At 47.5% G+C, this 10,284-nt stretch overlaps 1 protein-coding gene across 1 annotated transcript in view; it reads right to left on the bottom strand.

Moving 5' to 3' along the window:
- Positions 1-8,202, bottom strand: part of LAX1 (lymphocyte transmembrane adaptor 1) — an 11,380-nt gene extending 3,178 nt beyond the window's left edge. Inside the window, exons 1-4 of the mRNA XM_017525368.2 lie at positions 7,675-8,202; positions 1,808-1,917; positions 1,273-1,383; positions 309-388 (exon numbers count right to left, since the gene is read on the bottom strand). Coding sequence (XP_017380857.1) covers positions 309-388; positions 1,273-1,383; positions 1,808-1,917; positions 7,675-7,763 — 390 coding nt within the window. The 5' untranslated portion in view covers positions 7,764-8,202. The remainder of the gene's footprint in view (positions 1-308; positions 389-1,272; positions 1,384-1,807; positions 1,918-7,674) is intronic.
- Positions 8,203-10,284: the final 2,082 nt, after the last annotated feature.

Here is a 10,284-nt window from a genome sequence, read left to right as displayed (position 1 = left end):
ATACACACACACACACACACACACACACACACACACACACCAGCCAATTTCAGTTCTGACATTATGCACTTGAATATCTGTACCCTGGCACCCTTTTTAAAACAGGCACTTGCCTCTGTCCTTAATTTTTCCTTTTGGGTGTAGGGAGGTCCTGAGGCTGGTCTTCCCAATTTATTAATAGGACTTCAGGACAAGTGCCAAAAGGCGTGCTGTTTGTTTGTAGTGAAACCAGATCCAAGCCCTATAACTCTGTCCCCTCGGTTCTTCTGCCAGAGACATGTCATTCTCCCAGGAAGCTTGACTCTTACCGCATGCTCAGGGCTCTCAGAATTTCTGGAGAGGAGGCTCTCAGTACTGAAAATGCGGATACTCCTTGACTGATGTCTCCCTGAAAGGACAGAGAACAAATCCTGAAAAGAGCCAGTCCTCTGGGTGCTTTAGCCCAAGTAACCCCTGCATCATGGGTGAACTGAGTTTGTACGGTGTCTGGAATTTCCAGCCTCGGGTCCAGGGTTCTGCAGTGTTCTGAGGTCAGAGCTATGGGGAGGACACTCTGAGGACTGGAAGCCCATCAGCTTCTGTGGCACTGGGGGATGCTAGCACAGAGGTTGGGAGACTGAGGAACAAACCCCTGCGGGAGAACCTCCTCCCCAGCCCATCCTCTGCCTGTGATGCTGTCAGCGAAATTCTCCTCCTTTTTGTCTTCCACATGGCTGGACACACTTGGCCTTCTTCTTTTGCCTTAACATTAAGAAAAAAAAAACAGGCTGGGAACAGTAGCTCATGCCTGTAATCCCAGCACTTTTGGAAGCTGAGGTGGATGGATCAAGAGGTCAGAAGTTCAAGACCAGTCTGGCCAACATAATGAAACCCTGTCTCTACTAAAAATTCAAAAAATTAGCCGGGTGTGGTGGTGTGTACCTGTAGTCCCAGCTAGTCGAGAGGTAGAAGCAGGAGAATCACGTGAACCTGGGAGGTGGAGGTTGCAATGCGCTGAGATCATGTTGGATTCCAGCCCCGGCAACAATGCAAGACTCCATTTAAAAAAAAAAAAGAAACCTCCCAGCCCAGATGACCCTCTGCTCCCTTTTCGGAGCCCTCCAGCACCCCTGGAGTTGCAGCTGACCGTCTATCTATCCCAGTCTCCTGATGCTCTCTGAAGGGCAAACAGGTTTGAGAGCTTAGAGGAAGTTGCTTCTGGAGAGCGAGAGGCACATTCTGGGAGCAGAAGTTTGAACATCTGGACTCTGTGGATTAGAAGGAAAAACCTACCCAGCTCTTCTTGTCGCCAAGGCAAGATGTCGTAAATATTTTTGGCTCTTTGTCTGGTTTGTGGCAGAGTCAGCAAGGGCATGACGGTAACTCGGAGGTAAGGAACTTGCCCTGAAAAGCAATGAGATGGGAGTCACGGCGGGTTCAGCTGCACAGAGTGTAGGGACGTATGGGAACGAGATGGCCCCTGAAAATGCTCCCCATCCTCGCCAGTGCTCACAAAAATACATTTGCAAACTTGAGCTGCAGAAATTTTCATTTGAGTGAGAGGAGTAGGGGACTTGATGGGCAGAGCATAAAGAGGAAACTGGCCACAGGGCCACCCGGGCAACGTCTTTCCCAGGGGAACCCCATCAGCGCGGGGCCTTTGGGGCCACAGTTCAGGATCTTGAGTGAGACAGTGGCCAGTGTATCAAGTAAGAGCTGAGGACTCCCCAGGCCAATAGTTTATTCCTGGAAAACAACCTGGGCTTTAATTACCAGGCTAGATTTTTAATCCTACTGTGTCTCAACTCAGGACAAAGAAGGGACTCACGCTTCTTCCGTTTATTCCAGTTCCACAGGATGCAGAAAAAAGCAACGACCAGGAGGATGGCGAGGAGTCCCAGGAACCCAGAAAAGATGCTGCTGATCTGGTCTTTATTTCTAGAAAATCAATCACATACCACGTGCTAGCTGTAGGAGGGTGGGAGGCTGGAGGAGACATTTCCTTTAGAGTTAGAGCCTGAAGATTTGGAATGGAAGCTGAGTGAGGGAGAGCCGAGGTGGGGTGTGGTGGAAAAGAGGGTTATCTCTGAATATGGACTTTATGGAGAGAGGGGACTTGGACAGGGGGGAAGGGAACTGTTCCTTTCAAACGCCTACTGAGTGTCAGGGGTTTGCATGTGAGACTTACTTAATCTTTATAGCAATCCTATCCCACTTTGTGGCCAAGTAACCTGAGATTTAGACTCAGAGGGGTAAAGGAACATGTCAGAGATTACCCAGGTAGAAAGGGGCAGAGGAGGAATGTGAATCTAGGTCTGTTTGTGTCCAAAGACCATGTTCTTTTCACTCTGCCACAGTGTCCTCCAAACCTGCGAAGTCAAATTCATCTGGCCTTTCGCCTTCTCGTTCCCTACTCATGAGCTTCCTGGCTTGCTTGGAGGAGAGGATTAGCCAACTTACAATTAGGGAGTGGCTCTGTGACAGAGTCCAACTTGCATGAACTTGAATAACCCCCGCAGCACCAATTTGTGGAGTGGAGCTGGTCTCTAAGCAACACTCTGCTGTTGTGTGGAGTTTTTTTTCTTTTCTTTTTAGAGAGAGTCTCGCTCTGGCACCTAGGCTGGAGTGCAGTGGTGTGATCTTGGCTCACTGCAACCTCTGCCTCCCGGGTTCAAGTGATTCTTCTGCCTCAGCCTCCTGAGTAGCTGGGACTACAGGTGCATGCCACCACACCCAGCTAATTTTTTGTTTTTTTTTGAGACAGAGTTTTGCTCTTGTTGCCCAGGTTGGAGTGCAGTGGCACAATCTCGGCTCACTGCAACCTCCACCTCCTGAGCTCAAGCGATTCTTCTGCCTCGGCCTCCCAAGTAGCTGGGATTACAGGCACGTGCCACCACGCCTGGCTAATTTTTGTATTTTTAGTAGAGACGAGGTTTCTCCATGTTGGTCAGGCTGGTCTTGAACTCCCAACTTCAGGGGATCTGCCTGCCTTGGCCTCCCAAAGTGCTAGGAGTATAGGCGTGAGCCACCACACCCAGCCTAAATTTTTGTCTTTTTAGTAGAGACAGCGTTCACCATGTTGGCCAGGTTGGTCTTGAACTCCTGACCTCATGATCCACCTGTCTTGGCCTCCCAATGTGCTGGGATTACAGGGTGTGAGCCACCGCTCCCGGCCTATCCAACTTTCTAGTGGGCATTTTTACTAGCTGCCTATCAGACATCTCAAACTAAAGCAGAGCTGCTGTTCTCCCCACATAAACCTGCCACTCCCCTGATGTTTCCCATTATCTAGTGGCTTAGTCAAAAGCCTTGGAGCCAGGTTGGGCACAGCAGCTCACGCCTGTAATCTTTGGGAGGCCAAGGTGGGCAGATCACAAGGTCAGGAGTTTCAGACCAGCCTGATCAACATAGTGAAACTGCATCTCTACTGAAAATACAAAAATTAGCTGGGCAAGGTGGCGTGTGCCTGTAATCCCAGCTACTCAGGAGGCTGAGGCAGGAGAATCACTTGAACCAGGGAGTCAGATGTTGCAGTGAGCCGAGATTGTACCACTGCACTCCAGCCTGGGCAACAGAGCAAGACTCCATCTCAAAAAAAACAAAACAAAACAAAACAAAACAAAACCCTTGGAGCTCATGCCCCACTTCCAGTCAACCAGCAGATTCTATCTGCCTTACCTTGGGCATTTATTCCAAGCCCAACCACCTCTTCCTCCTCTGCTGTCCCCACTTGGGTTTCAGCCACTGTGTGTTTCACATGAACCTTTGCAAGAACATTTCTGGTGGGTCGCCTTTCTTTAACTCTTGACTAGGTAATACCTTCACACAAAAGCCAGTGTGATAATTCTAAACAGTCAATCAGATCACATCCCTCCTCTGCCCGCCACTCACCCTGGCTTCGAGTGACTTAGAATAAAGTTTGTAGTCCTTCCTCAGTGAGGACTTTATGGCACGACATGGTCTGGCCTCTGCCTATCTCTGACCTTACTTCCTACCACTTTCCCTCTGACTTTGCCTGCCAGGAAAAGCACAGTTCTGTGTCAGACCTGCCACTCCCTCTCCCAGGAACCCTCCTCTCCCAGCTTCTGCATGGCTGAGTGCCTCATTTCATTCAGGTCTCTTCTGAAATGTCAAATGTCATCTCCTCAGACGGGTCTTCTGTGGTCACACCTTACTGCTTGTAGTCCCCTTGCTGTGCTCCACTTTTTCTTCATGGCACTGATGATTGATTGATATTATACATTCATTTGTTTGTCTGTTTATCTTTGTTTTTTTTGAGACGGACTTTCCCTCTTATTGCCCAAGCTGGAGTGCAACAGTGCAATCTCAGCTCACTGCAACCTCTGCCTCCCGGGTTCAAGCTATTCTCCCGCCTCAGTCTCCCAAGTGGCTGGGATTACAGGCACTTGCCACCATGCCCCGCTAATTTTTTGTATTTTTAGTAGAAACAGGGCTTCGCTATGTTAGCCAGACTAGTCTTGAACTCCTAACCTCAGGTGATGTGCCCGCCTCGGCCTTCCAAAGTGCGGGGATTGTAGGCGTGAGCCACCGCACCTGGCTGTTTATCATTTTTTTACTAAAGAAAAAAACACTTTGAGACAGAGTGTCCATGTGTTGCCCAGGCTGGTAACTGCTGGGCTCAAGTGATCCTCCTGCCACGGCCTCCCAAAATGCTTGGATGATGGGCGTGAGCCACCATGCTCAGCCTTGTTTATCATTTAACCCTCCAACTTGACTATAAGCTTCAGGACTTTATGGACTCCTTTATCCTGTTTAGTGCCTTAAACAGGGCTTGGTACATAGTAGGGCACTGATGAATATTTGTTAAATGAATGAGTGACTGAATTAATACAAGAATTAATATAGAAATAGTTTTGAGTGTAGTACAGCCATTATGGAAAAACTATGGAGGTTCTTCAGAAAATTAAAAATAGAATTACCGGCTGGGTGTGGTGGCGCACGCCTGTAATCCCAGCACTTTGGGAGGCCGAGGCGGGTGGATCATGAGGTCAAGAGATCGAGACCATCCTGGTCAACATGGTGAAACCCCGTCTCTACTAAAAATACAAAAAATTAGCTGGTCATGGTGGTGCATGCCTGTAATCCCAGCGACTCAGGAGACTGAGGCAGGAGAATTGCCTGACCCCAGGAGGCGGAGGTTGCGGTGAGCCGAGATCGCACCATTGCACTCCAGCCTGGGTAACAAGAGCGAAACTCCGTCTCGAAAAAAAAAAAAAAAAAAAAAAATAGAATTACCAAAGCTGGGTGCGGTGGTTTCCACCTGTAATCCCAGCACTTTGGGAGGCCAAGGTGAGTGGATTACTTGAGGTCAGGGTTCAAGACCAATCTGGCCAACATGATGAAACCCTGTCTCTACTAAAATTTCAAAAAAAAATTAGCTGAGCATGGTGTCACATGCCGATAATCCCAGCTACTCAGGAGACTGAGACACGAGAATTGCTTGAACCCGGGAAGTGGAGGTTGCAGTGAGCCAAGATCGTGCCATTGCTCTCCAGCCTGGGCAGCAGAGCGAGACTGTCTCTCTCTCTCTCTTTTTTTTTTTTTTAAAGATGGGGTTTCACCATGTTGGTCAGGCGGGTCTTGGACTCCTGACCTCAGGTGATCTGCCAGCCTTGGCCTCCAAAGTGCTTGGATTACAGGCGTGAGCCACCATGCCTGGCCAAGAGACTGTGCCTCAAAACAACAACAACAACAACAAAAAACTACCATATGATCCAGTAATTTCACTGCTGGGTATATATCCGAAGGAAATGAAATCGGTATTTGAAAGGCATGTCTACACTCCCATACTTATTGCAGCGTTATTCACAATAGTCAAAATATGGAATCAACCTACATGTCCATCAATGAATGAAAAAAATGTGAATACTAATCAGCCTTTAAAAAAGAGGGGAATTCTGTCATTTTTGACAACATGAATGAATCTAGAGGTCATTATGTTAAATGAAATAAGCCAGGCACAAAAAGATAAATACCAGATGATCTCACTCATATGTGGAGTGGAAAGCTGAACTCATAGAAATGGAGGAATATTGGTTATCAGGGAGGGGTTGCAGAGATGTTGGTCAAAGGATACAGAATTTCAGAGAAAGAATAAGTTCGAGAGATCTGTTGTATAACATGATGACTATAGTTAATAAAAATGTGTCATATTTTTAAAAATTGCTGAGAAATTTTAAGTATTCTCACCAGAAAAAAATTGTGAAGTAATATGTATCTTCATTAGTTTAATTTAGCTGTTGCACAATGTATACATATTTCGAAACAACAACAAATATGTATAATTTTGATTTGCCAATTAGAAATAAAAATAAATAAAGAAATACTTTTGGAGGGATGCTTCAGGCTTCTGATTTTTGTGAATTCATTGCTCATCAATGCTTGTATCTACCTGCAAGTGACATGTGTTTGCCAGGCTAATAACATTTATTTCCCAAAACTACTGCAATTTTATTTTATTTTTTGAGACAGAGTTTTAGTCTTGTTACCAAGGCTGGAGTGCAATGGCATGATCTTGGCTCACTGCGAACTCTGCCTCCAGGGTTCAAGTGATTCTCCTGCCTCAGCTTCCCAAGTATCTGGGACTATAGGCACACACCACCACGCCTGGCTAATTTTTGTGTTTTCAGTAGAGATGGGGTTTCACCATGTCAGCCAGGCTGGTCTCAAACTCCTGACCTCAGGTGAACTGCCCACCTCGGCCTCCCAAAGTGCTGGGATTACAGGCATGAGCCACTATGCCCCACCTCAAAATGACTGCAATTTAAAAATTAATTGTCATTGGGTTGTATCTTTATTATAATACTGAAATTTATAGCTATCAATGTTTTTAAAGTTTCAACTGCTGATGGATTTTTAGTTTTGTTTGTATGAGATTGAAAGGATTAGCAGTAATTTATACCCACGATTAGTTAGTTCTGTAAGAATTTATGTCCTAAAGACATATCTTTATTACATCTATCACTACATTTTTTTTTTTTTTTTTAAGATGGAGCTTCACTCTGTTGCCAGGAGCCAGGCTGGAGTGCAATGGCACAGTCTCGGCTCACTGCAACCTCCGCCTCCTGGGTTCAAGCAATTCTCCTGCCTCAGCCTCCCGAGTAGCTGGGACTACAGGTGCACGCCCTCACGCCCAGCTAATTTTTGTATTTTTAGTAGAGACAGGGTTTCACCATGTTGGCCAGGATGGTCTCGATCTCTTGACCTCGTGATCCGCCTACCTCGGCCTCCCAAAGTGCTGGGATTACAGGCGTGAGCCACCGTGCCTGGCCTTATCACTACATTTTTTATTCATGGCAAGTTTTTGGATCTCAAAACACATCCTTGGAAAACTCAGCCTTTTGTTTCTGTCATGGGGACATCTAGGAAAGATTGACAACAGGGGTCAGGGCCTCTGAGAGGTGAGAAATCCAACCAGTCCAGGCAACTAGCTTTAAGGACCATGTTATCACAGTTTTTTCTTCAACCACAATATCTTCTTTCTTTCCTCAATACCTGCCTTTCCCCCAGCACCCCTGAGGAAAAGCCTCCAATCCTTGAGTTTAGTGGTCTTAGTGGACCCGAGCCTGGGTGCTGAGAGGTGGCAGCACTGCTGTGTGAGAAGCTCTTAAGGGTGGACTAAGACCTTCTGCCTAAATCAGGGGAGGGTGGAACTCACCACCCTGGGTCACTTACCTGTCCGGGCTGCTGGGAGTCACATGCAGAGTGCTGAACTCCAAGGTCCTCCCTCCGATTGTCGGAAGGGTTGTGGTGACACCATCCATTGTCTCAGGAACCTTTCAGATGCTCTCTGGCTTCAGCTTCTAAGTTTCTCTGAATCATAATCAGTTAGCCAGCATGTCTATCACCTCCACCCACCCTCAACAAACTTCCTATCTTGTGACTATCTCTGAAATGTCAGGCTGAGTTGACCCAACATACATTAAGCAGCAGGTTTGGTTCTACCTGGACGTGGCTAATGCCCACTGCAGGAGTACAATCTCATCCCGACGTGGTGCCTCCGAGTGAGGTGGCTCAGGGAGAATCTATGGCCTCTGCCTTCTGGTGGAAACATGAGGGGCACAGAGGGAGAAACTGCCAAGGGGCTCAGGAGAGGTTCCGTGAGAAGCTCATCTTCCTTCAACACCCAAAGCAAAGTGAAAAGAGCAAACCACTTTGCCAGAATGGAAACAGAGAGTCAGTCACCGGAAATGACACCACCAATGTGCTAATGAAATGCGGGGCACAGGAAACGCTGCTCAGTTCTTAATCTGCTAGAAGAAAACATATCTTCAACCCACCATTCCCTGGGTTTGCCAGGTGCTCTGTGGTCTATGATGAGTGTGATTAAAAATGGGGCAGGGTGGTAGAGAACTTGTGATTCTTTACCCTGGGGTTCTGAGACATTTAGAGTTTTATAAGTCTTTGAATTTATAGTGTTTTCTAAGCAAGTCTAGGAAGCACTGGAGGTTGCCTTTTAGAGACAGACAAACGCAGATCTCTGGGACCCTCCTCTGATTCAGTAAGTGGAGGGTGAAGAGGAGGCAGGCTTTGGGCATCGATGCTCTCCAGGTGATTTTGACGGAGCTGGTCTGTATGTCAAGTTTTGGGAATCTCTGCTCTGGGCACTACCTTAAGAATAGATGTTATGCTGGGTTAGCAGGGCCCCTGCACCCCCAAGGTGACCTTCCACAGAGTCTGGCTGCTGGGGATCTCCTGTTCTCAGGGCTCTTTTGAAGATCAGTCACAGTCCTAGTTGTCACACACCTGTCACAGAAGTTGGATAATTCATCCCTGAGGGCTACCCGAAGTCTTCCAAACTGTGAAGATTGTTCAAAATTTGTTGCTAGCTCCCCTCCCTTCTTGAGCCTACTAATCTCTAGAAACACTCTTTGCAGCTTGGGAGAGTCCAAAGAGAAGGGGCCACTAAGACTGTTGTGAGGATGTGAAGAAGAACCTCTCTGACTGCACCTTCCAGAAGGAAATGGATTCCCAGATAATGAATGGAAGGGAAGACCGGCAGCACTCATGTTTCCCTCCCACCTCTTCCCAGTGGACACGGAGGTCCTCAGCTTTCCTGAGCTGGCAACCCCTGACCTGTCTGGGTCTAGACTCTCACAGAGTCCCCAGGGGCTGCAGACTAGCCCTGGCCGGCTTTCCAGGGAGCTTTATCATTCCAGGTCCTGGGCCCCTTCCCTCCCAGGAGCTTCACCTTGTAGGAAGCAGAAATGGCTCAGAGGCATCTGGTTCTGGAGCTGAAAGCTGGGTCTCTGCCCACTTCTTTGGATCAGGTCTGAGTAGGAACTAGGATTACTCACAAGATTTATCATGCTGTCGGGACTGTGTGTGAACCAGGAACTTGGAAAGTAGTACAAGGGAAGGGCACATAGAACCAAACCTCAGAACCATGACTGCTACTTAAAAAAAAAAAAAGTTTCTTTTGAAAGAACTTTTCCATTGCACGTGATCATTTCAGGGCCTCACTTATCTTATCTTCCCTCTGACTGTCCGATTCTCTCCTTCCCCCACATCCGAGGGAAATCACCACCTCAGGAGTAGCTGCCCAGGTTACCTACCCCAGGCTGCAGGCCAGTGCCAGACTCCAACCCCCGGCTGTGCCCCTCATCCTGCTCTCCTTTCCTTCCCCATGGGGCAAAATTCAATTAAACTAACAAAACAAAAAGTAGGTAGCTGAAATGATTCATCAAAATAGCAGAGAAAAAGCAACACTCATTCCTGGGAAATGGGGTGTATTTTTTATTTTTTTATTTTTATTTTTTGAGACGGAGTTTCACGCATGTTACCCAGGCTGGAGTGCAATGGCGCGATCTCGACTCACCGCAACCTCCGCCTCCTGGGTTCAGGCAATTCTCCTGCCTCAGCCTCCTGAGTAGCTGGGACTACAGGCACGCACCACCGTGCCCAGCTAATTTATTGTATTTTTTTTTTAGTAGAGACGGGTTTCACCATGTTGACCAGGATGGTCTCGATCTCTTGACCTCGTGATCCACCTGCCTCGGCCTCCCAAAGTGCTGGGATTACAGGCTTGAGCCACCGCGCCCGGCCTGGGGGTGTATGTTTTAAATCCAATTGCCTTATGTTGTTGATGTTGTTTTTTTCTGAGACGGGGTTTCACTCCCATTGCCCAGACTAGAGTGCAGCGGCACGCTCTTGCTCACTACAACCTCCTGGGTTCAAGCCGTTCTCTTGCCTCAGCCTCCCAAGTAGCTGGGACTATAGGGACACACCACCATACATGGCTAATTTTTGCATTTTTAGTAGAAACAAGGTTTCTTTTTTTTTTTT

The sequence above is a fragment of the Cebus imitator genome, unplaced genomic scaffold, assembly GCF_001604975.1.
Source record: "Cebus imitator isolate Cc_AM_T3 unplaced genomic scaffold, Cebus_imitator-1.0 Scaffold38, whole genome shotgun sequence".
Classification (NCBI taxonomy): Eukaryota; Metazoa; Chordata; class Mammalia; order Primates; family Cebidae; genus Cebus; species Cebus imitator.
The sequence above is the reverse complement of the archived record's forward strand: the minus strand, read 5'-3'. Positions and strand labels throughout refer to the sequence as shown.